This window comes from Gymnoscopelus microlampas (genome assembly GCF_963454915.1).
Source record: "Gymnoscopelus microlampas genome assembly, chromosome: 14".
Taxonomy (NCBI): domain Eukaryota; kingdom Metazoa; phylum Chordata; class Actinopteri; order Myctophiformes; family Myctophidae; genus Gymnoscopelus; species Gymnoscopelus microlampas.
In genome coordinates, this window is record NC_139951.1 from 35871250 (window position 1) to 35898054 (window position 26805).

General features: G+C 43.1%; 1 protein-coding gene across 2 annotated transcripts in view; it reads left to right on the plus strand.

The window, feature by feature from the left end:
* Window positions 1–26805, plus strand: part of LOC311060867 (vinculin) — a 36372-nt gene that overhangs the window by 7438 nt on the left and 2129 nt on the right. Inside the window, exons 2-20 of one of the 2 annotated variants that reach the window (XM_084079227.1) lie at window positions 7564–7634; window positions 10564–10714; window positions 12109–12217; window positions 13282–13404; window positions 14326–14486; window positions 17836–17929; window positions 18961–19108; window positions 20300–20453; window positions 20830–21005; window positions 21493–21683; window positions 22408–22607; window positions 23863–23991; window positions 24143–24292; window positions 24418–24526; window positions 24618–24920; window positions 25037–25161; window positions 25383–25568; window positions 26276–26479; window positions 26689–26793. In XM_084079227.1, coding sequence (XP_083935353.1) covers window positions 7564–7634; window positions 10564–10714; window positions 12109–12217; window positions 13282–13404; window positions 14326–14486; window positions 17836–17929; window positions 18961–19108; window positions 20300–20453; window positions 20830–21005; window positions 21493–21683; window positions 22408–22607; window positions 23863–23991; window positions 24143–24292; window positions 24418–24526; window positions 24618–24920; window positions 25037–25161; window positions 25383–25568; window positions 26276–26479; window positions 26689–26793 — 2889 coding nt within the window. The remainder of the gene's footprint in view (window positions 1–7563; window positions 7635–10563; window positions 10715–12108; window positions 12218–13281; window positions 13405–14325; window positions 14487–17835; window positions 17930–18960; window positions 19109–20299; window positions 20454–20829; window positions 21006–21492; window positions 21684–22407; window positions 22608–23862; window positions 23992–24142; window positions 24293–24417; window positions 24527–24617; window positions 24921–25036; window positions 25162–25382; window positions 25569–26275; window positions 26480–26688; window positions 26794–26805) is intronic. The other variant, XM_084079228.1, reaches the window with a different exon arrangement.

A 26805-nucleotide genomic window follows, 5' to 3' on the forward strand; every position in this document is an offset into this window, starting at 1 on the left:
CATAGCCTGGAGGGATGGTGAGTCAGCGATTATGAATTCACAAAAATAGTTGTCGCAAGAAATAACATAGTTGTCACTGTCAGTGACCAATATGAAGATTATTGAGTACCTTTGCCTACTGGCAGTGTGGCGAGCACGCAAAATTTGAGGCTGAACCAGTGTAGTAGTTTGCAAGAATAACCATGGACACCCACACAAACATACAAGCAAACAGGGTGAAAAGATGATCTCATTCTCCGGCCCTGCCTTTGGCCAGGGGGAGATGATGATGGACTGCATACAGTGAGTGAGTATCATTGGTGTACATGTTTTCATGGGTGAGCTGAATAGAAGTTTACATTTCACACTTGAAGTTGTAACTCAAGTCCAAATATTATGCCTACACTACAGCAGTACTGCATTTTTATGGCTGTAGTCTGTGCAAATTCTTTTAAGATTACTAAACAAGGCCTTCTCATTTCAGGGCTGCTCTCCATCATTTTTGCAGTTCCTTTTATAGTCTTTGGATAAGGAAAAGAATGCCAATGGCATAGGTTCTTGGCACAGACGAAAACCAAGTGTTTTGACTGCTTGCCTTCAGAGTACGAATAGGCAGTGTCTGGAGAGTGCAAGATGATAAGCAATGTATGCACCTGTATGCTCAAAATGCTGGCATCTTCGCTTTGATACTGAAGTCCGATTTACACTTTGTCATCATACGGTTATAGATCAGCCATCTTTGGTCCACGATGCCGGCAGCACAGTAAATAATAGTGTGAAGTAACCAGAGAAATTGAGAAACCGCTAGATGTTGCTTGAAATATGACAGCATTTTGTCTTGACATATAAACCAAGGAAGCTGCAATGGGATAAAGCAGTTTGAATCCTCTCACCCTTTAGACTAGTGTTATATGAAGGTTTAATCTGTACAAATGGGAAACAAACATGTTCATAAAGCACTTTACAGGCAAAGTGCTTTAAAGGATTACAAAAGAAAAGACTTCCTATTACCTGCCCCTCTAACTTCCCGTAATTTGTCAGAGGAAATTGTTTTGTGTCGCTTGCCATGTTCAAAGAGCATTTCCAAGGCTGCATTCTGACATTGTATCAATGAGCGTTGGCCATCCGATTCGTTTTGAAATGCCTGCAATAATCTTTGCAGGGAGGCAGTGTGTTAGTTAAAGGTCTGGCTATGGGTGTCGGTGAAGCAGCCTGAATGGCCAGGAGACCTGCAGCAACATTGGCACTCGAGTCCAGGGAATTGAAGAATAAGGCTATATCCACACACTACTTCATTTTCGTGTTTACTGTTGCTACATTTGCAGTGTGTCGCTGAGGGCGAGGTCTGCATCAGTCGAGACCCTCCTCTGAGAGCACCCATTGCCACCAGTGGCCCCCCGTCAAGCATTTTGCCTAAACAAACAGCCCATGTAGTGCCTAGCAAGAGGAAGCTCCCAGATGATGCAATGCCCCACCATAGCCAGCTTCAGCACAGAAAGCAGAAGAAGTGCACTGTTGCCCAATATTGACAGGCCAAGGCCAAGTTCAGCAGACAGTATGCCCAGAGCTATGATGCTAACAGATGAAGACATCAGCACACTAACAGATGAAGAGATAGTAGAACATGTGGTGGCTTCCATACAGGCTGGAAATTTAATCGCCACCCTTAATGCACGTATTGAGGAGCTAGGAGAAACAATTGATACCCTCAATGCAGAAAGGGAAAATGTGGAGAGAAATATTGAGGAGTTAGGAGGAACATGAGAGAAAGAGAGCGTCAGGGGGCAGTGATAGAAATAAGTGACGATGAAGGAGAGGAGGTAGAGGAGTTGCAGCAGGAGAGAAACGCGCACAGTGAGGGGGAATTAGAGGAGCAGGGTTCAGATTTGGATGAGATGGACCTGGATGACCTGACCCTTCGACAGCAACAGATAATACGAATAATGAGGCAGATTCGATCACCAGATAGAGCCCATCATTCCCCTGTCGGCACACATAGCGTTTTTGAACCCCTAAAACTTAATTTTTCAGCATTTTCGACTTTCGAAAATGCTGCTGATCTAGTTTTGTTTTAAAAACTGATTTGTCATGCCCCAATCACATGACCCTCTTCTGGAAGAAAACTAATAGTGTCTTGACTGCTAGTGGTTAATTCAACCTGGGTAACAAATTACAGGTGTTGCTAACCTTGTTGTCTATGCTAGTGCTTTTGTGCTGTTAAATCACACATTTTTATAATGCTAGTACAGCATGCATTGGCCGGAAGCAAGTTAATATTTGTGCAATTTGCAGTAATTTCCATGTCCTGTTGATGAACTACTACTTACAAAGTAGCAGTGCATGTTGTATTACCTAAGTGATGATGAGGGAAGACTCTGGAAAACCACTTATGCATTGCACTCCTGACAAGTTGTTTCGGTCATAATCCGACAGTACAGAGTACAGAGCCCAAAGTGAAGGATCTTGTTTGTCATCGTTTACCAAATACATGGTATGTTTCAATGCTTGGGAGCAATTACATATGCTGTAGGTAGGAGTAAAACAACCTTATTTCTGAAACACTCATGTGGCCATAGACTGTTTTTAATTTAAAAACGTGTTAAAAAATAAAATGTATTGGTGTGGATGTAGCATAAGCCAGTTCAGCAATTAGAAATGGTTTGTTTGCAGACCATATGTGACATGACAACAAAGCAGAGATCAACACAACAGAGAAACAACATAACATACATTTCACATTACGAAGAAGACCACACTAACAAAGGAAGTATGCAACTTACTGTAATTTTGAGCAATAATGTTGCGTGTGATGGCCCCTCAGTATTACTGTATGAACTGCTTGGCTGCTGTAATATGAGATTGCGTGATTTACAGTAGATTCTCTGTGGCAACATGGCAAGGCAGTTGATTTGTGCCTTTCATCAACTAGTACACCCCATGTGTGTTTACTGTAGCTCCTCGACAATATTAATAAACCATGTTTGACATGGTGGACAGTGTGTTGAAGCAGTTGACCTTCTGTGCACTCTCTACTGTTGATGATCTGATTCTTAGTCAGAAGTCATCTGATACCACTTTGAATGAGAGCATCAATGCAAGCTAGCTAATGGAGGACTGTGTCAGCACATTTTGTGATCGTATTTCATTTGATAGCACTGCAAAGTCATTCAGAGTGGGGAAATCCATTGCTTTGCGGCACTAAGGCTATGTTCAGACAGTCGCAACTCAGATCAGATCTTTGACCTATACTAGAAGAATGAGATTTGAACCACATTACCAGCCTTGTTCAGACTGCATAAAACCAATCAGACTCCAATCTGGATAGGAAATGAGATTTGGGTTGCCAGGCTGGACTAGGCATAAACGTCTTCTATACAGTTGTGCTGACACAAGTACTTTTTTATGTGACAATTCTGTACTCTCCCATTACCAGAAGTGTAGAAGGTTTGTTTGTAGCACATTGCTAAGGACACCAGTGACCGAGCTTGCTAGAATTCTGATCTCTGTCGTCGCCATGACTAACACAGCATTGAGCTAAAGCGGCCCAATATGTGAAAGGCACGCTGTGTCTCTTTGCAGCCTTTTGGCTTTTTTGAGAGTGCCCTTTCTTCTTCCCGCAGAGCGATGGGCTGATGTCAACAAAGCCCGATCTGTTCTACAGGACTGGCCACTTTATCAAGCCACTCCACAACGCAGGGTTTCCTCACAGCGCTCTTGGCTGTCAAAAGGAGTGTCAACATTTCCACTCCAGTCACCGATGGTAAATGACACTGCTGGCCAGCCCTTTGGCGTGGTATGTAACGGCATGCTGCAACAATGACACCAAATCAGTCAAAAGGGGGAAAAAAATATGGCGGAAGGGAAACGCTTTAATGGCCATTTGTGCTTTGGCTTGTTGGCTCGGTCTATTTGTGGAGCTGGCAATTTGTGCTGTGGTTTGGGTAATGGGCCCATTGCCCAATCAGCCAGCTGCTGGTTGGTATCTGACAGGAAGGAAAAAAAGGTCCAGACCAAAAAAGCCACGCCCTTGATTGAGAATGAATTGAAAGTTTCAGTTTCAGAAAGTTTTCAACCTGGCATCCCTATTTTGGGCATGTTGTATAATAGGCAAAAATAACTTAATAGCTGATCTACAAGCTTGCATATCGGCTGTTTTCACTATTCATCTCGTATGACAAAGTATAATACAATTTACAATTTTGTAGGTAAACATAAACAATGAACCTAGTAGCACCTGTCATGTCATATGGTCATATATATATATATAGGGCTTAAGTGGCAAAATAAATAAGAAAAGGCCAGGGGTCCAGGCATCAGGACACTGCTTGACAACAACGGTTATAAACTTGTGTCACAGTTCTATTTTTACAGCAAATTGTTTGGATCGCGGCTGCAGTCTGTTTTTGAACTCCTCCAGACCACAGGAAGGGCCTTCTCGGGGGGAGAGAGGGAAGAAGACAGAAGGGGGAGTGGTAGATTGTGCCGTTAAGAGGCTCATCTTTATTCCTGTGATGGAAAACGTTATGCTGTAGGAGATATATGACTCAGCACGAGTCAGCAGCACTTTTGAAATACAGGCAGTCTGTCCTGATGACAGTTGTCTGGACTCAGTATTTTAGCCCTGTACTGTGCCCGGTATTGGAGAGAGTGTAAGCCGACACCATGTCAGATTTCCTCTTGTTCTTTCTCTTTAGTCATGGTCCTGTCAGAAGCTGCCTTATAGGGTGCCAGTGTTGTCTTAACAGCTCAGCTAAGAGATAAGCCATGCAAACCGCAACTCATTTCCTAGCCTTTCAGTAGGACTTGTGGTTCATCGTCGTGTTGAGTCAAATTCTAAGCATTTAGTTTTCTGTCTCTCACACACACACACACACACACACACACAGACAAATACTGTGTGTGTGTGTGTTAGTGTGCAAGTTAATGTTGCAAAATCTTTGCCCTACTTATCAGAATTTACAAGGCAGCGCAACCCTGTTGCTTTCTTTATGGGAGGGTAGTATTTTATGTAGTGCTGCTGCTGGCAGGCCAGGAAGACTTTCCTGTTTTTCTTTTTACACACACACACACACACACACACACACACACACACACACACACACACACACACACACACACACACACACACACACACACACACACACACACACACACACACACTCATGTTTACTACTCTCGTCTGTGCCCTACATCTCTCTGCCTTCACCCCCAGGCCCCTCTGCCCTTTAGCTGAACGGGTCTGGAACACTGTAGTGGGTTGTTTTTGGCTATTGTTCATAGCCACTCAGGGGTGGAATGTCAGGCTGAGGATGGCATCGTATCTAGGCTACCACTTCACTCTCTGAGCCGACCGGCCGCCGCTAAGCTCCAGTTTTAGCCTGGCACAACCTTTGGTTCTAATTTATAACTACTCTGGCACCCCCCCCCCCCCCCCCCCCAACACACACACACACACACACACACACACACACACACACACACACACACACACACACACAAATGCACTCTCCCTGGTCTCCAATGAAAAGCCAATGAGGAGATGTACTGTATGTCTGTCTGGTCCATTAGTGGCTCCGTCCACGTCAGCTGTCTGGAATGGCCCTGCTGTCTCTGCTGTAAAGGCCCACCCACAAACAGCCCCCACTCAGCATCACTAATGGTTTTGAAATCAAGGTGCAAAATCTTGTTCATTTCACTTAACGTAAGGAATAGCCATGCAATCATGCAACTACCAATTATTTTTCTAACGATTTTTCTATCGATAACCTTTTTTAGTTCATTGAATAATCTAGAAGCACATCATTTTACATATCAACATTTTTTTGCCGACTTAAGCCCTATTTTATTTTACTTGTCTTTGTCTACAACTGTGTAGCGCTAAAATCGCTGCTCTACAACGTGCCACGGTGCGGCGTGTGTTGTAAATTTGTAGATTATTTGATTAAACTCCTTTTTTAATTGATTTATATCAATTACTTCAATTAACTGTTGCACACCTACGAAATCATGGTGACACTCTTTACGGTGTGAAAATGGTTGTCTGTCTGAGGATCTTTCCAGTGTAGCCTGCTTTTTTGGGACATTTTCAACGTCTTTATGATGTCATGATCTGTCATGTATTCTGGACTTTCCATTGTACAGAGGCTGCTCTCTGAGTGGGCGGACGGTCGGTCGGGTTGCGTAACGGTGCCTGTAAAAGTCGACATGTCAGTGCTTGCTCCTCCTGCATATTGTGTTTCTTTATAAACTGGTGCGGGGTTCGATCATGTATTTTTCATTAGAGCCAGAAGGTGCTATGTCCGGCACTTATGCAGCCAATGCGTCCTGATTTTTAACAACCTTAAACCTGAAAATTAAAAAAAAAATAGCTAATCTACAAGCTCGCAAAAGGACAGTTGTGAGATTGTAAATCAGCTATTTTTGAACATTTTTGAATTTGGATTAAGTGGTTGAATAAAAAAGTTTAAGTTGTGTGCTTGTAAGTTAAATGTCCTCAAATAGAAACTTTATCAAACTCTCCAAAATTGGGGTGTGGCATCGGACCCAAACATCCGGCATTGGGTGTCAGAAGAACATGTGCTCACATAAGGTGCCATCCAACCATACTAACTGCTGTGGCCCTGTGTGGTGGGGTTGAGAATCCCCCACCCGTGACAGTTGTATGTGGGGTCCCCCCCCGCCCCCGCCCCCCACTGGGCTGAGGTCATGGTGGGGGAGGTGAGTCATCTTGGCGTTGGGAGGGAGAGGAGGTGGCTTTCATCTGCTTTACACATTATAGCCTCGCTCAGGCCTGGCTCCACTCCAGAAACGTACTTGTTGAGACAAGTTATGGCTCATCACCCTGCTAACTAAGAAACGATGATTAAAAATGAAACTCTAAAATTAAAATTCCCTGGCTTTTCCCTTGAACTTTAGATTCTCTCTTGATCATGAATTGGAAATGCATTATGCAGAAAAGTTGTCTGTCCTTCAGAGACAGTGAGGGGATTTCAGACTTCTTCATCTGGCAGACCGGCAGATTGCCTTTCATTAGACCATGTTCCCCCATGATTCAGTTGATTCTTTCAGCCCAAGGGACCCTAACATTATGTTAAGTTTTGGACAATAATGTCATCATAATTGTAGTCTACATAAGAAGTAGATTCATAGAGAGGATATTGGAACATATTGTTAGAATAGTAACTCACATTTTCTTTTTTTTAAGATTTTTTGGGGCTTTTTATGCCTTTATTCGATAGGACAGTAGGCTGACAGGAAACGGGGAGAGAGAGATGGGGAGTGACATGCAGCAAAGGCCGTCGGGATCGGGACTCGAACCCGCGGCACGCTGTCGGGTTACACTGAGCCTAGGTGCCTGGACTGCTACGCCAGCGGTCCAGGCCAACTCATACATTTTTGAATTGTAATTTCAAGTGGCAGTTCAATTAAACTACTCCTCGTTTGGCTGGGGACCCGAGGAACCCCCTCAAGGACCCCTGGGTGTCCCTAGACACTTCTTCATCTTCATCAACTGCTTTAGGTCGTACAGTATTCTTGTTCATACAGGATTCTTGTTGATCAGTACATCATCTTTGTATTTTCCAGGTTGGGAAAGACACTGTTCAGACCACAGAGGACCAGATCATGAAAAGGGACATGCCACCAGCTTTTATCAAGTAAGCAACATAATAATGACATCTGTGCTATAAACTTTCTCAATTCTATTGATGTCACAATGCCTTGAATGAAATAACCCTTCCTGAATGTTCAACCCACCAGCCTCTCTGGCTCTCTCTTTCTCTCTTTCTCTTTTTATCTTTTGCAGTAATGGCCGTTTGTACCCAGGCAAAGGTCAGACATGGCATGTTAAGTGCCTCAGTCTTGCCCTGGTGTAATATAAATACTAGCAGGAGACTCTTTGCCCAGAGAGGAGCCCTTTTGCCCTAGGGCAAAAAGACCTCAAACATGGACCCCATGCCCATAAGATCCTACACTGACAGCTGCTTTTAGTCCACAACTATAGCGATTGAATAAATGAAGTTAATGAATACATAAATGACACACACACACACACACACACACACACACACACACACACACACACACACACACACACACACACACACACACACACACACACACACACACATATCATTTCTTAAAAATGTTTTTCCATTATAAGTAAGTTTTTATTTGCACAATGCTTTAAAGCTCCAATCCGTAAGTCTTATGTGTCCTACAGGGAGATAATTGCAACGATGTCCGAACTACAATAAAGATTGCGGTGCATCTAGTGTCCAATCTGTTGCGCCATATGCCTCAAATAGCTTTATTGACATTGTCAACCATTAGGTGTCAAACCCGACACCAGGGTCTACATTTCTCAATGAATATTTGCGGTTGTACTATTTATATTGTATTAAAATACTCCACATAACTCCCTGATTGTAGTTCAATCCATCACTTCTAAATCCTGTTCGACAAAATGATTAACTTGAGCCCAGCTGTTCATAACACTTCCCCTTATTAACCCATTTAGACCGGGAAAGAATGTGTCATTTTTAGAGTTTCTTTGGCTATTCAAAAACAGCAGATCTACAAGCTCATACTGTAGGAGCATCATTATACGAGCTTGTTGATCTGCTATGTTTGAAAAATCGTGAAAATGTTAGCAAATCCTTTTTTTAAGCAAACATTTGTAACTCAAATCTTTGCTTCTGGGTATTCTACAAATGTCTTCTAATTCCTAACAGTTTTCTGAAAATCGTATGTTGCTATATCAGTGGTGCTCCAACTTTGTCAAGGACCACCCAAAATGAAATATATTTGGCCGGACCCCCATCTCAAAATATGTTGTTCCAGTAACCCCCAGAAGCACAGATCGGAGTAAAACTAATTTCCTTTAAAACATACACTATATAATCAAGATTTGCAAAAAAATCCACAATCTTTCAAAAAATAGCAGATCTACATAGCGTGGCTCTCTGTGCCGCGCTATGAGCTTGTATATCTGCTATTTTTGAATAGCCAAAGAAATCTAAAAATGACCCGCAGATGCGTTCCCGGTCTTAATGGGTTAAACGTGCGACTACAGTAGTGGGAGTGTGCGGGTTGGGGACAGGACCCGGGACTTGGGAGCACCCCAAGGTCAGGGGATGAAATGGATTGGCAAGCGTAGGTCATCAGGCTCAACACATTTGGCGCCCCGGAGTCACATCGTCACCCTGTCGTCATCCATCAGCACATGCAGCAGAATGTGTCACCTTCACTAAATATAGCGTCTGAGGAAGGGGTCCGGTTAATGCATGGCTGTCTTGTCTCCGGCTAGCTCACGCTAAAGGGCACTGTTGGCTGAACACACACACACACACACACACACACACACACAGTCACGCACACACACACACACACACACACACTCCTTGATGTTATGCACATATATTAGCCTGTATCCTTGGAAGAATGGAAACTTAGCTCCTCTTGTCTGGCCTTTTTAGAATGTGGAAAATACTGATAATGCTCCCCTATTAACTGGAGGAACGTTTGGCCCGCAGGCAATTGTAGGAAGTCGGGATTCTGTGGGAATTGGAACATGTGTAAGTTCTTGGCTCTCTGCCTGATTCTTTGTGTGCAATCCCTGGAGCCTTCACATGCAGGTGGCATGTACAGGGCTGAATCCAACCACTGAGCTTGCATTTTGTGCTCTGCAGATGCTCTTCTCTGCATTGTGCTCCTGAGAACACTCACCAAACATCATCATTTTACAGTATGTTACTCCAGGAAAGTAACTGAAGAAGAAATGTACCCCTTTGTGGGAGTTGGTATCCATCTGCGCCTTGCATAAAAACATTTGCTATAGTGCAATGTAGTAGAGCGAGAGCCCGACCGATACTGTCATTTTGGGTCCAGTACCGATCCAGTCAACATTTGGGATCAATACACTAACGATAACGATGCATCTGGAGATTCCAGACATTTTGTTTTTGCACAGCATCCCTGTAAGTGTAAACCATAGTCTCATCCTCAGGCCAGAGACTTCAGTATGAAGACGAGTGTTACAGACCCTGGTAAATGTTGTGTTAACAGTGGAGCCTGCTGAGAGCGCTCTGCTGGGCAAACTATGTAATGAAGCTTTCCAAAAAAGCTCCTATAATCTGCCGTTCTCCGACTATGCTTATTGCCCAAAATATATGCAGGCATATAAATTGTACCTGATTAAGGCCACTATTGGCTGATAATATCGGTCTTGCGATTATAGCGGTCGGGCTCTAGATCATGAAGAAGGAGCCATGAAATAAAAATGGTGTTCAGGAAAGCTCTGTCACTGCACTGTGTAAAATGCTGAGTGTTTAATTTTGGGTTCTTTTGTACGCTCTGAGAGTTAAATGAACACTCCGGATTTCACTGTGTGTGTTATGGCTAGCTACTAGGCTACATGCAATTCTTGCTTTAAACAATCGGCTAGTTCCATGATGCGTAACGCACATCTGATCTATTTGTCACCAAGCATGACATTTTGGGCTCTTATCCATTTCTTTTATTATTTTTTATTTTTTGTTCTCGTTTTTTAATCACCATTCTTAAAACCTGTTTTTTCTCCCCTAGGGTTGAAAATGCCTGCACCAAACTGGTCCAGGCTGCATCCATGCTGAAAGCTGATCCCTACTCGGTACCCGCTCGCGATTACCTCATCGACGGCTCCCGGGGCATCCTCTCTGGAACCTCTGACCTGCTCCTGACCTTTGACGAGGCTGAGGTATGGTTGCTGTAATAGTAAGCCTAAAGCGGGCTGTGTACTACTCGCTGAGACTAGATTTTTGGGTGCGAAACCGATTATGGAGAGTAACCTAGACCAGTGGTTCTCAACCCTTTCAGGACGCGAGACCACCGATTACCAATGTTTAAATTATACAATGAACAAGCAATTCAACCACTTAAGCCCTCTTAAAATGTAAACAAAATAGCTGCTCCATAACCTCACAACGGATCGCAATGCGTGGATCTGCAATTTTTTTTCAACATATTTAATATCGGGACACATTGGCTGCATAAATGCCCCCATACCAAAAGAAAAACAAAAACCAAACCGATATATCTGTCTGGCTCTAGCGGAGGTTTTCATAGTTCAGAACCCATGGCGAACATTTCTAAAACACTGTTGTCAGTATACTCAATAAACATACTTTTTAAAGTTCTGCATTACTGATCATGTGAGGATATCCTTGTAGGCTTTCGCTAGTTCAACATCTCTTCCCTCAAAATATCTCTGGAGTCACAGCCATACTGTTGGATTAGAATAGAATTCTAATAGAACTATATGGTCACAACGACTCACTGTGGTCTGAATGCAGGCAATGTATTGAATAACTCAAATGAATGAAACCCCAGCTGCATTCGTGACAAAAAATATATAATTTTGAACAGATTTTTGTTCTACTTCATAGCCAGTGTACTGCCCGCTTAAGGAAATGGAGATGTTTCTGGGTAGTGAAGTGAAGCCCCATTGGCATGTCTTGCCTTACATAGACATGGCTGATATTGCCATGGGGGAATTCCCATGTTAACAAGTTTTACTGTCCAGGTAAAGGCTGGGTCAGTGCTGCAGAAATCTCCTTTGTTTGAAGGGCGTGGGGATATAGATTAACCGTGTGGTGTGTTACACATTAATGCTTTTGTGAACTGAGAATCATTCTCATTATCTCTTTCACACAGTCACACACTTGCACACACGCATAACTCCTTCCGAGTGTTAAATCGGGTGGGGGTGGTGGGGGGCTAAAATAGCGGTGGATCGGCTCTCAGCGAGCGGGACAGCAGGCCTCCCACTGCTGTCTGCAGCAGTCAGCAGGAGTGATCAGTCAGCGCCGCGGTGGCTTGCTGTTTGTGAATACAGGTCAGGGACAGCTCAGTATAGCCAAGTGGTGATGGGCCAGAATCTGTTGAACCAGCACTGTCAGAATACACACGTGACTGGAAACGGGAGCGCAACAAAAGAGACAGGCATGCCAATAGCCGGCGATATAACGAGAGGCTAATTAGACTGTGAGTGAGGGGTTTACATAAACGCGTCACTGTGTGAATAAAAGGGTTTTTGTTCCTTTTATTCAGCCTGCATTGATGGTGTGTGTGTTCATGTTCTCATTGCTGCAGGTGCGCAAAATAATACGTGTGTGCAAAGGCATCCTGGAGTACCTGACAGTGGCAGAGGTGGTGGAGTCTATGGAGGACTTGATCACATACACAAAGAACCTTGGACCGGGTACGTCCTCTACTTAACACGTCACAATCTGGTCTGGGCAGCTTCTTTACAAGCCTGTCAGAATTTGATTCATTTACGCTCGGGTGGTAAAGTCACTGCCCTCCACCACGGAGGTTGTGGGTTCGAATCCACCCTGGTGAATCCGGCTTTGTCGAGCGTCTACGCAAACACAATTGGCCCATGTTCGGGGGAGGGAAGCCGGGGCGGGGAGGATGATATTGGTCATTGCACATACTCCTACGGGCTGGGGCGGCACATGTCAGCGGGGAGGGTTGGGCGGGAGGAGTAAGACGAAAGCTCTACGTCCTCCTGGTGGGGGGGACTCCTCACTGGGAATCAATTGGCATGGCGACTAAATTGGGGAGAAAAGGGGGTAAAAAATGATTGGCTACTCTTCCCTAAATTTAGAAGTAAATAAAAAAAAGAATTAAATAGTCCTTTTTGGGGAATTGAGTTATGGTGAAATGATACTATTCAAAAGCATGTTCATTTGGTCTGTACTCTGGATCATCCTCCCATGGATATATTCATTGTATTACCACAAGGTGACATTTCAAGCACCAAGGAGGAAGAGATTCTGAAATGAAACTATTCCTCATTTGGCTGGGGACCCACTGGAACCCCCTCAAGCATCCCCTGGGGGTCCTCTCACTATTTTGGAATAGGCCGGGTATTCAAACTAGGAGCCATCTGGATACATTTCAAAATGATTCTGTAGTTTGTTAGGGCTGCGGGGAAATGGACAGAATCAACTATCATGATATATTTTTTTAACCAAATACATCAATATCGATATCGTGACGATAATACATATTTATGTTTTTAATTTATCAAAACCGTATTCTAAAAAACAGTGAAAATAGCTGATTTTAGATTGACTTTTTTTAAAAGTGTAAAATAAGACTGAAGATAAGCCAGGAAAATATAACACTGTAATATCATGATAATACAATATGCCAAATCCCAGATAGTATCTTGGCTGATATCACAATATTGATAAAATATCTCTATGCTGCCCAGGACTAGACTATGTGTGTTCCTTTATGTTTGTTGCCTGTGTCCAGGGATGACGAAGATGGCGAAGATGATAGATGAGAGACAGCAGGAGCTGACTCACCAGGAGCACCGTGTGATGCTGGTGAACTCCATGAACACAGTTAAAGAGCTGCTTCCCGTCCTCATATCAGGTAACCACGCTCGACTTTAATCTCTTTTTAACTCATAAAGTATGCTCTATGTCACTTCAGAGACGGTGCACAATTCTGGGCACAGCAACTTTAACCTGTGTGTGTGTGTGTGTCAGTATTATGCTCTGTCTCTTGTGGTCACCCACGATTTTATAGAACCGTAGGTGCATTTGTAGCTCTCGATTATGTTCACACATACTGCATTTGCATGTTTTTCCACGTTACTTGGCTGGAATCTGCTAACCCGTGACCCGAGTGACTGTTTGAATTTCCAATTCATTTTGTTTTAAATGAGCATAGTGATTCAGGGGCTGGAGCCAGGCAATAGTGTCAAATCATTCACAGATTTCAGAGCTGGATTGTAGCTAATGTGAAAAGGAAAGATCTTAGCGACCAGCTCAGCTCTTGTGGTAGAAATGTCATGCTGTGGTGGTGTGTATGGTTGTTTATTATAAATAACAGGCACCCTAGACACAATTAATAGACTCCCCAAGAAACGGACATACTGTACATTTTCAGGAGGCCCTGAACGGTGGCACCTTTTTAAGGTCAACTTTGTTACATTTTTTGAGACAATTTACCTAAAACTCATCAAACTCATTTATCCCGCTTACAAGCAACAACCTGCATGAGCTAGAAAGCGATAGGACAAAGGATCTATTTTTCTTTGTGGAATACACTTTTCATAATGAGCATGTGTCATCTTTGTGTTGTCATCCAGTCATAAATAAGGAAACTGAGGTCATACAACCGCACTTGCGGTCATACAATACCATGAGATATTGACACTCACTGGTGTGCTGTGGTCGTAGGTCAGCACACCAGTGCCAATATCCGACGGTAATTCTTGTATGACCTCGAGCATATTATTACATGATTGTGCATGCTTGTTTAAATGTCCTAAATTATTATGCCCCATAGGCATCAAAATCTTTGTGACGACAAAGACCTCTGGTAGCCAGGGTGTTGAGGAAGCCTTGAAGAACCGCAACTTCACCTTTGAGAAGATGAGTGCTGAGATAAATGAGATCATCAGAGTTCTGCAGCTCACGTCCTGGGATGAGGACGCCTGGGCGAACAAGGTACGTACATAATGCAAATGTAGATATGCAAATACCACGATTAGTCGAAGGCTCAGGCTCTTACTACTTACACACACTGTCGCGAGACCATTTTCCTATTAAAGCCATTGTTTGTGTGCATTGTCCATTTAGACTCACATAATTCAAAATTAGTAGCAGTGATCATATGCAGCAAAATTTGCATTTCGTTCCCCAACACACCCTCTCAACGCGCTCTCTCACACAGTCCCAGAATGCCTCAGGGAAAGGCTACAGGCTGAACAGTAACCTCATTTACTGTTAAGTATTTCTTCCTTCCTTGATAAAAAAAATGCATTTTGTTAATATTTAATTTTTTATTGTAGGATGACCTTATTATGAGGTCAAAATGTCGGTTGTTGCATTGCTATTTCAAGCTTATTTTATTGTCATGTGTTTCCATTTAAGCAGGTAATGCCTTGAATTTCTCTCCGTAGCTGGTTTATTTGGACTTTTCCCCCCCTTTACCCTGCATTCCTTCTGCTTAGCATGCACTGCCCCTCCAATGTCCTTTTTTTACTCTCCAAATGAACTTCCTGTGCCTCTTTTCGGCTTTCTGGACTCATTTGTGTTGGTCTTGGTTTTGGTACTCTGTGTCCGGTGAAACATTTGTATTTATGTTGTTCTTCCTTTCTTTTCACCATTTCCTTCTCCCCTGTCCCCCCCTGTAGAAGGTAAGCCTTACCTGTCTTGCCCTGTGGTTGTGCAGCAGCATGTCTGGTAGATGTGTGTGCTGTCTTGTGCCATGCGTGCCTTTCAATAGCCCAGCGGATGTGACATAAATTAAAACCATTTGACTGTCAGTAACTAGGGTGAGATGATGCCTTAGGGGTTTTAACCACTTAAGCCCAATCCTTCATTGTACGACAAATAGCGAAAGTAACTGATCTACAAGCTCACTGCGCGTCGTAAGCTTGTAGATCGGCTATTTCAGCAGTTTTTCAAACATTTTGTCAATTTTCGTCAGATTTTGCCTATATGACATGACAAAAATATGGATGACAGGTTAAAAGTGGTTAATACTGTAGCTCTGCTAATGGAATGAAAAATTGTTTGTTTTTTTTTGGTTGTTGAGCAAATTGAGTAGCTGAAATATTGACTGTTTATGACCCCCCCTCCCCCCTCTCACTTTTTATTTTGCTTTATGACATAACATTGTATGAAATGCAGTTTGCCCTTCTCCTATGTCGGTTAAATCTTCAATACATTTCTTGTGGATGTCCTAACCCGGTGATTTCATTAACAATATTGATTTAGGCTCCATTAATGTAAGTTTTCCCAGTCAAGACAATATTTGTCGAAATGTTTCCTGATGTGGTCTTACGTTTAATAGCCATAGGAAAAGGGCACACAGAAAAAAACACAACTATGATGATATTGATTTTGTTCCAATTTTTGTTTTTTAATCAAATGCAAAGATAAAACCCATTTGCTCCTATGCTTGATGAATACTAAATTTGGCCTCTAACCCTTACACAATACTCATTACTAATCCCATGCACTTCAACCTTGCATACAGAGTGACATCATCCCGTACTGTAGGTGTGACTGTATTGAGAGTGTTTGCATAAGATATGAGCTGACTAGAGCCCGACCGATGCCAGGTTTATGGGTCCGATCCTGATTTTGGCGAGTCCCAGACCACTGTTTACCAATGTATTGACTCACTGATATTCAGTCAAAAAGTGCACAATTATCTAATCAATTTGAAAAAATGTGATTCCATTGAAGTGTACATTTCAATACTTGTATATGAAAAGAACATTTAACTTTAATGAATGAACAATCAAACAAGTGAATGCACATACACTTGAACTTTATTTCATTTATCCACTTTGCCCTATCTATATAGATGTAGTAAAAAAAGTAAAATAATGGCCAAACCGATATATGGGTCGGGCTCTAGACTGTATTGTGTGTGTGTTTGCATAAGATATGAGTAGGCTGGTCAAAGATCCTTTCCGTTCATCTGTCATCTCACCAACTCCCTCTTACCAGCTTTGTCACTTGAACCATCCACACAAGGGTCTACTGACATTAAACATACACCGCTGTAATGACATCACTTCACACCTCTCCACGCCCTTTTATTTTTCAATTCCTTGTTCCGTTTTGCGTCGGTCAACAGCCATTATTATACATGCAAAGCTGTTCAAATTAATATAACATTAATTTAAAAGGGTATACATTTCACTGCATATTTCAAGTGAAAAGAACGTTTCCCCTTTTGGTTTGCAGCCGCATCAACAGATGTAGCATAGAGTGTAGCATTTCTTTGAAAACCTGATAATCATTAGACTCACATGAGGGGAATTATAGAGAACAGTCGCTTGCGTTATGTGTAGCTCTATTATTGTACCATGAAAATCAAGCTCACTTTCAGCACCCAGTCATCCACTGTGTCTCCCACTGTGCCACATGTCTTATAGAACAGTGCTTTGTTCTGCACACTTGGCAAATGAATGGACTCACTGTCAATGCCAGATGCTCTTGGTCTCGAGACGGATTTGTACTTCGTTGTGCGCCAGTGTTGTGCACCGAAAATAGCAGATATATAAGCTCACAGCGTGTCATGCTGCGACATGTTGTGAGCTTGTAGATCTGCTACTTTCGTGTAACCAAGTATAAATCATGGGTTACTTACTGTTGTGTTTCCATCCGCTCTGATTGAGATACAATGAACCGTTATTTGGCTTTCATGATGTGACTCACACTCTTTATTGGCAGTGGGAAAGAGTTATTGAAACGGCATGCACCGACAAAGATTGAGCCTGATATTAGACTGTACATTCCCAGTGTTAATTTAACTCAGAAGAGTAAAGTAAAGTAAAGATTGAACCAAATGGACCCTTACAGGGCCCTGTTGCTACTTTTTCTGAGGATAAATTAACACTAAGGATTTTACCGTGTAGTAATGCTGTGCATTGAAGATGGTTGCTGGATGTTTCTTCTAATGGAATGTTTTGCAATGGTTTGCTGTCACAGTCATGACTAGATTCTGGAGTGTTTCTTCAACAAATCACTGAGCTTATTTATTTTATCTATACTTAGACTATGTTGTGACCAATTTTCATAATGATATCGCACATCTGCCCATGTCCAAACATGGGCCCATGCCAGAATACATGACTTGGTCACAACTCAGAACTATTCTCATGAGCCTCTTGACTGTATAAGGAATCTTTTCACTATCAAAGAGTCATAAATTCATAGACCATGATTTAAAGATGATTTATTGATTGAGGCATGGATGGAGTCCTTTTCTTGTGTTTGTTGAGATGCATTGATTACGTTTCAAGCCATGCATTGATTTTGCAACCTCCTTGGCCACAAGGACACAGAGGCCATGAAGAGAGCTCTAGGACTGATCGATTCCAAGATGGCCCATGCCAAGAACTGGCTGAGGGACCCAAATGCTCAAGCAGGTAATGAAAAAAAGATGCTAATCGTTCTTCTGCAATAAATAAATAGAATAATGGAAAAAGAACTAACTCAAAATGAGTGTCCTGAATTCACACCAGCAACGGTATTTAGCTTCCACACTCTGAGAAAGGAGAGGTTTGATGCATTGTCTATGGAGAGGAGCGACCCATCACCGCTTTCCCCTCCATGGCAGAAGGCAGAGTCCGTAAACAGCAGAGATTCTTGCCGACTGCCACTCTGCCTTGCCACACTGTGGCCACGGTAAAGTCTCAACTTTGCCGTGTCTGCTGTGTGGCGAGACAGAGCGGCAGTCAACCAGAAGCGCACTGTGCTCTGAAATATGCATAGACTAGGCGTACACACTGAACGCCACTTGAGACGGTCAGCAACACACTACTGTATGGGAGTACCCAATATTGATAACAAAGTAGGTGTGAAATGAATCAAGGTTGAGCGACTGCATTTCTTACCTAAAATGTATAGACTGTTTACAAACAAGCTTCCAGAGATGAGCATTGAGTGTCTGTACTTCTCCAGTTCTCCTCCCTACTTGTGAGCTTTCGTGCCGGGCACAGCTGCTAGCTTTGAGCCGCTGGGAGAAGCGGAGCTCTCGCTGGACCACAGCTCGCTTATTTATGAGTGTGACATTCATACCTTGGACACGCCTATTTTGCAGATGTCTGAACTATGCACATTTGCTCACCGCTGCTGGTGTGAATTTGGCGTTAGCTAGCACCATGGTCCTGTCGCCCTGTCAGTTTTACATGCTCCCCTTTCATTGGTACTGTCACTTTATGTATAATATGACTGTGTGAATACACTCCCATTCCATACATTTTATACATGTTTGATATCCGCTGCTATATGATGTGACGTCTTTTATTTGCAAAAGAGACTTGTGCAAAGTTAAAATGAGACTGCAGACTGCATTGGTAGCTAGCACAAACAATAATGTTACCAGCTCTTTTACATCTGTAAACTTATGTGATAAAGTGAAGTTTGAGTTGAAGCATATGCATGTTATTGTTTCAAGGTGATGCAGGAGAGCAGGCCATCCGTCAGATCCTGGACGAAGCTGGGAAAGTGGGAGAGCTGTGTGCAGGGAAAGAGCGCAGAGAGATCGTAGGCACAGCCAAAACCTTGGGGCAGATGACTGATCAAGTTTCTGAGATGCGGGCCAGGTATAAATCAGGCTGACAACACCTCTCTCAAGCCATCCGGTTGACTTTTGTTTGACACACCCATGTCTTGTAGCTATGACACATGTTCCTACATAGCCAAATTGAATTTTCGTTGGGTAATTTTTATCTCCTACTTGTTTTACAAATCTACATGAAAATAATTTGTATTGATGTTTTTCTAATCAATTTATCTGATGAACCACTTGAGCCCTATTTCATACAACAGTGTCACGCAAGGAATTGCTAAAATAGCCGATCTACAAGCTCAAAATGCGTCGCTTTGTGATGCGTTGAGAGCTTGTAGATCTCTGCTGTTGCACCCTTAGGACACACCCATGTCTTGTAGCTATAACACATGTTCCTACATACCCGAATTGAATTTTCATTGGGTAATTTGATTGGGATAGGCCCCTTGTACAGTAGCATCAATTTCCATGCTAAATGGGAAGTGTAAGGTGCTAAGCATGTTAGTGAGGATTATAGCATGAGAGAGTGGACTGAAAGTGATATCCCGCCGATGTAAGATCTGGCTGCCGCCAGGGACCCCTTGGCAAGATTAAAAGCAGCTGTCTTGTATTAATCCATAATCTAATTTAGACCCTGCTTGAATTTCTATAAAAACTGAGATATCCCATTGAACTTGGTCTTGTAACAGAGCCGTTCAGATATTGAAAGCACTATTCTTAATGTATTCCAGAACTATTAAAGGACCATATTGGTATCAAACATGTCATTGTCTACTCACGGCTTCGGCCATAGATCATACATAAACAGACAATCTTTCTGTTAATAGCTTTATTTTCCGATTTTGCATGTTTACATTTTCTCAGAAGTCATGAAAACATGACTGAACTTTCCTAAATAATTGAGTCAATGGTTAATAAACCATGGACGATATTTTGTCCAGTTAATCCACAACCACACAATGATGATATTTAGTGTGTTGGATTCTATCTCAGGCAAGTTTCAAGTCTGAAAGTCCATTTTCATACCATACTAACATAAATGTAATCCATTGGCTTCCGCAAAAATCTTAACAACCCACGGTATGGAAAATGCTTGCCCTTTTCTTTTGTATAAATCTGTGCCACCGTGCCTTGTTTTTGCAAACCGTTAATAAAGTATTCAATCAATCAATCAAGCATTGTTGCAGCTTTTTGTATTAAATATGTCTTCTTTGTACCGTCCCAGGGGACAAGGTGCAGCTCCTGCTGCCATGCAGAAAGCCCAGCAGGTGTCCCAGGGCCTGGATGTGCTTACAGGCAAGGTGGAACATGCTGCCCGTAAACTGGAAGCCATGACTAACTCCAAGCAGGCTATTGCCAAGAGGATTGATGCTGCCCAGGTGAGCTAATTGCCATTCCTCGGTGGTTCTCAGCCAGTGGCCCACATGCTACTAGTGGTCCATGGCATAATTACAGGTCCATGGGAAAATGTTTTAAAGAAAATATATTGTGATATGCCTTCTTATACAGCAGATATATACATAATGTTGTGGGGAGGTGGGCTGGGGTAGTCCTTGAGGATTCAAAATATGCTAGTGGTCCAGAGTTCAAAAAACAACAAACAACCACTGCCATATATCACACAATCCATATGTCATTATCCTTGAAATTGCCTGCTTTAATACATTGTAAATATGTCAAACAGCAAAATGGTAGAATTTCCCAATGTCTTGACTAGTGTTTTGAGTGTTCTTTTCTTTTGTCATGCCCCTGCAGAACTGGCTGGCAGACCCCAACGGTGGCCCGGAAGGGGAGGAGAACATCAAGGGCCTCCTCATCGAGGCTAAAAAGATTGCCGATATGTGTGAAGATCCCAAGGAACGAGATGACATCTTGCGCTCGATTGGAGAGATTGCTGCCCTCACCGCCAAGCTCTCTGAACTCAGAAGACAGTAAGTGGTTGCCTGGCTTTTGGGGAATGTTTGTTAACCACATGAACCCTAGCGTCCCTATTATGGGGGAATCTAGCTTCAAATCTCTTTGTAGTAGATTCCTTGAGAATGGTGCAGCATAGCTAAAAGCATTCCCAAATTCAGTTCTCACAGTGGGATATGAGTTATAATTTTAAGACCTCAGATTGTAATGCCCACGTTGTTGAAGAGTAATGTGCTTTGGTGGCTGCCCCAGGATAACTTTGTATACAAACACATACCAATGTGACTATCTTCTTATGGTCAGAGATGACTCATACAATACACAATGATGTGTGAGGGATGAACTGTGAAAGCTATTTTCGGCAGAGATTTGGTTCAGAGGGGAGAAAAGAGGGGTCCAAGTATAGACTCCTGGGGGACCCCAGTCAACGAAGGATATAGGGTTTAAGTGTGTGTTGTGGCTATGTTTCTGTACTGAGAATTTTTCCTTTTTTAACACTCACAGGGGTAAAGGTGACACCCCAGAGGCCAGAGCTTTGGCTAAGCAGATCGCCACAGCACTGCAGAACCTGCAATCCAAGACCACTAAAGCTGTCGCCAACAGTCGGCCCGCGAAGGCAGCTGTTCACCTGGAGGGGAAGATTGAACAGGCACAGCGCTGGATTGACAACCCCAACGTGGATGACAGCGGCGTGGGTACGTCTGGTTATCGTCATCCTAATCCCCAAATTCTCCCACACACAAACTCACTCACATTCCTCCGTTCCTCTTGTAGCTGAATTGTAGGCTACAGGCTCTAATTAAATAATTATGTGCTTTTCTTTTCTTTTTACACTACACCACACTCCACAATGATTCTCCAACCTCATAATTGTTATGTCTGAGTTGTCTTGTCTTATTATGAGTCCTGGCTATTACATTGTTTATGAAACAAACTCCCGCCTTTCTGTTCTGCCCTGGGCTTTGTAGTCACTTAGAAATATGTCATATTTTAAAATAATTACAAAACATATTCTGAAAATGTAGTTCTACAAGCTATCACCATGTTGTGAACGCTTGTAAGCTTATAGAGCGGATATTTTCCATCACCATCATACGAACAAAGTATAAATATAAATGGCTCCTCCACAACTCCTTTGCCCTTCGTCCTCATTTAGTGTTACTAAAAGTTCAAATTGATAAAGTAAAAGAAAATGAGATTTGACTTTGAATGAGATTGACTGTGTGGGGCCCAGACCGCTGGCCTAGCGGACAGGGCACTTAGGCTCTAATGTAGACTGACAGCGCGTTGCGGGTTCGAGTCCCGTTCCCTATGATCTTTGCTGCGTGTCTGTCCCCATCTCTCTCTCCCTGTTTCCTGTCCATCTCTGTCCAAAAAATATATTTAAGATTGACTGTGTGTGTGTGTGTGTCCGTCCAGGCCAGGCAGCCATCCGTGGGCTGGTTGCGGAGGGCCACAGGCTGGCCAACGCCCTGCCGGGTCCCTACAGACAGGAGCTGCTGGGCAAGTGTGAGCAGGTGGAGCAGCTCATGGCCCATCTGGCAGACCTGGCCGCGCGGGGTGAAGGGGACTCGCCACAGGCACGCGCTGTAGCTCACCAGCTCCAGGAGGCGCTCAAAGTAAGACGGCTCACAGACTTGCAAACGTAATGTCGTCTCTGACAGGATTTTATGTTTTCTAGTAAATCAATGCCCTACTTTATCATACAAGAGTGGCAGGCGAAAGTAGGTGATCTACAAGTTCACAACGTGATGTATCGCTGCGTGTTATGAGCTTGTAGATCTGCTCTTTGTCTGTCTGTGGGTTTTATAAATGTTGAATCAATAAAAAGTATTAACAAGAGCTTGTGACTAAATGATAACTACATTTTATCCATCAGAACACAGGTTCTTTTTTTTTTTTCCATTTCCTGAAAAGTAACGGTTTTGGACATTCAAGGTTGCTGTATGCCCAACAGCATCAATATGCTATGATAAGTAGCACAGGTGACAGGCATAGACAAGCACCCCCTCTGCTGGTTGATCTTTTTTACTGCGCTGAAAGGAACACCAGTGGTTTGACATGTTTATCCAATTGGCTAGGTATACAGACATTATTGTTTCCCATTTTCCAAAGCATACCGTGGTTTGTTAGATTTTTGAGGAAGCCACTACAAATTCACTTCACTACGGTACTCAACTTGCAGAAACTTTCAATTTGCTTCCCTTAATGGGTCATCCAACACAATAGATATCATTGTGTAGTACTATGTTTTGGAAGTTACTTGTCCCTGGAGAAAATAATGATTTACGTAGGATAACTTGAAACATGATTTACTCCAATACAATGATGCCAACATTGACTCAATTATTCATATAAATTTGGTAATGTTGTAACTTGGGAGAGAATACAAACAGAAAATTTAAAAAATAAAGCCATTGATGGGAAAATGATTTCTGTATGTTAATGTACATATATGGCTCAGCTATGAATAGATATCATTGCTGTCGGGCAGAAACCTCTTATCTCCATATTTGATTTTAGTTTTTTTTGGTAAATTAATGCCCTACTTTGTCATACTACAGTGTCACACAAAGTAGCAAAAATAGCCGATCTACTAGCTCAAAACTTGTAGATCTGCTAATTTTGAATTGGAATTCTGAAAAGTTAGTTTTAGACATATGAGGTTTCCACCCGAAAGAAACAATTTACTATATGGTTCTCCTAAATTTGCCAACTTTTTTAAATGATAGGAGTGTATCAGGAGTTCCATTTGTGTTCTGTGTAGCTCAAATACATAGTCACAAAGAAAGAATGCAACACATTTCCAATTTTAAAGTGAAGTTAGAAGTAGAATAGAAGAATGTCTAAAACATGTGTGTGTGCTCCTCCAAGGACCTGAAATGTAAGATGCAGGAAGCGATGACTCAGGAGGTGTCTGACATCTTCAGTGACACCACCACCCCCATCAAGTTACTGGCAGTGGCCGCCACGGCCCCCCTCGACGCCCCCAACAGGGATGAGGTCAGTGATGCCGTCATCCCTTGCTACCGCAGTAAAAATATGATGTCATAAGTCTGTTTTATCTTATCTCCTTTTTATTTATTATGACCAATAATAAACAAAAAAAAATCCATTTGGATAATTGTTTTAATCTGTTACTTATTACTTGTAGGTGTTTGATGAACGGGCTGCCAACTTTGAGAACCATGCCAATAAGCTTGGTGCCACGGCAGAGAAGGCTGCTGCCGTAGGAACGGCCAATAAGAGCACAGTGGAGGGAATCCAGGCTGCCGTTAAGTCAACACGAGACTTAACGCCACAAGTATGTCACGGTTCTGTTTGACGTCTGTTTCTGTGTTTGTGCAAGCCGAGTATTTCTGGCTTAGCTGAGCTAATTGTTTGCCAGTTGGCTGTATATTGACAGTTAATGGGTATAATATCTTTTAGGTGGTATCTGCCGCTCGTATTCTTCTGAGAAACCCTGGCAACCAAGCTGCCTATGAGCACTTTGAAACCATGAAGAACCAGTGGATGGACAATGTTGAGAAAATGACAGGTATAATATAATAAAAAAATCAAAAAGGTTTCAGAATAAAGACTTGCATCCCCAAGTGGTTCCCACAGATTAACGTGGTCTCTATCCTTAGGTTTGGTGGATGAGGCTATCGACACCAAGTCCCTGCTGGATGCCTCAGAGGAAGCCATCAAGAAGGACTTGGACAAGTGTCGCGTGGCCATGACCAATCACCAGCCCCAAATGCTGGTCGCCGGCGCCACCAGCATCGCACGCAGAGCCAATCGTATCCTCCTGGTGGCTAAACGAGAGATGGAGAACTCTGAAGATCCCAAGTTCAGGGAGATGGTGAAGGCTGCGTCCGATGAGCTAAGCCAGACCATCTCGCCCATGGTGATGAATGCCAAAGCCGTTGCAGGGAACATCCAAGATCCAAGTACGCTTATCTTACTCGCTGTATTTACTGACAGTTGGCATTTTATTTAGTGCTGAGAGTTCATGACACAATATGGAAACTCTGGACTACAATAACCTGTCTTTTGTGGTTGCTAGGTCTTCAGAAGGGCTTTCTGGACTCCGGCTACAAGATACTGGGAGCCGTGGCGAAGGTGAGGGAGGCGTTCCAGCCACAGGAGCCAGACTTCCCACCACCTCCTCCTGAGCTGGATCAGCTCCATGTAAGTCCTCAGATCTTTATATATACTATGTGTGTGTGTGTATACTGTATATGTGTATTTGTGTATGTATGTGTGTATATATATATGTGTATATATATGTATGTATATATATATGTATATATGTGTGTGTATGTATATGCGTTAACCACCTGTAGCTGTGATATAATCATAACAGCCTGTCATGTATTATTGCTTAATCATTTATTTTGACTCATTCTTAGCTTAATGACGAGCCTGCACCACCCAAGCCTCCCCTTCCTGAGGGCGAGGTCCCTCCACCTAGGCCCCCTCCCCCTGAGGAGAAGGACGAGGACTTCCCTGAGGCGATGGCTGGTGAGGTGGTGAGCGAGCCCATGATGGAGGCTGCCAGGCAGCTCCACGAACAGGCCCGCAAATGGTCCAGCAAAGTGAGTGAACAATTCAATCCAAAGTTTGTAACTGTGTTTGTTTTTTACTGTTTTACGCGTTGTGAGCTTGTACATATGCTATTTTCGCTATCGTAGGGCAAAGTATATAGAGCTTCAGTGTGTAAACCTCTTTAAAACACAGCTAGTCGGTTGAATGGTCACACAGGCTCCGTGCATAGCTATCCTCCCGTGTTTCCAGAAGGTAGCATCAAGCCTCCAGAACCCAGTGGTTGGATTGAAGCGATATGGACTTGCTGGCCATTCATAGGTACTGCAGCTCAAAACGGCTGGGGCCACTGTACATGAACGAGCGAAAACGGTTTCGACCAATGGGCTCGACTCATGAGCTTGCGCACAAACTTGCGCACGGGGCTGTGCACCAAGGTGACGCAAAACGCGTCACAGAAGCCCCAAATAGGCCTCGCCCATTACATTTCACAACCCGGAAGAAGGGCTGATTTCGGTCCATGCGCTGGGTGAGCAACTCAATGCAAGTGGATGGGAGGGGATATCCGGTGCCCTCTCTATTATCTTTAACTCTATGGGTAGCATACCTGTTTCCTGTTAAGGTTTATTTTCCTATAGCTGCCGAGTCACTCAAACAAAGCTACGGGAAAACTATTCGGAACAAGAACCGGGTATGCTACCTTCTGGAAAACTGTGCCAGTCTATATGAAGTGTATTTACTTTGCTCTTACCACTTATAGGGTAATGACATCATTGGTGCAGCTAAGCGAATGGCTTTGCTCATGGCTGAGATGTCCCGACTGGTGCGTGGTGGCAGCGGGAACAAGCGTGCCCTCATCCAGTGTGCCAAGGATATTGCTAAAGCCTCAGACGAGGTCACTCGCCTGGCTAAAGAGGTGGCCAAACAATGCACTGACAAGCGTATCCGGACCAACCTGCTCCAGGTCAGTAAATTAGTCTCTTAACTAAATGTTCCACCATCGACCATATTCACACACCGGGCATTTTGCTATTTTGGGGTGTGGGTTAGTATGACATAATAGCTAAATTGCCTGTATGTGAATATGATCAACAGATTTTATGTGTGGGTACATTATGTTTTGATTTAATTTGATATGTTTTCATCACATGAATGTTTTTGTCCCCGTTTCAGGTGTGTGAGCGCATTCCCACCATTAGTACACAGCTTAAAATCCTGTCTACGGTCAAGGCCACCATGTTGGGTCGTACCAACATCAGTGAGGAAGAGTCAGAGCAGGTAAGCTCACAT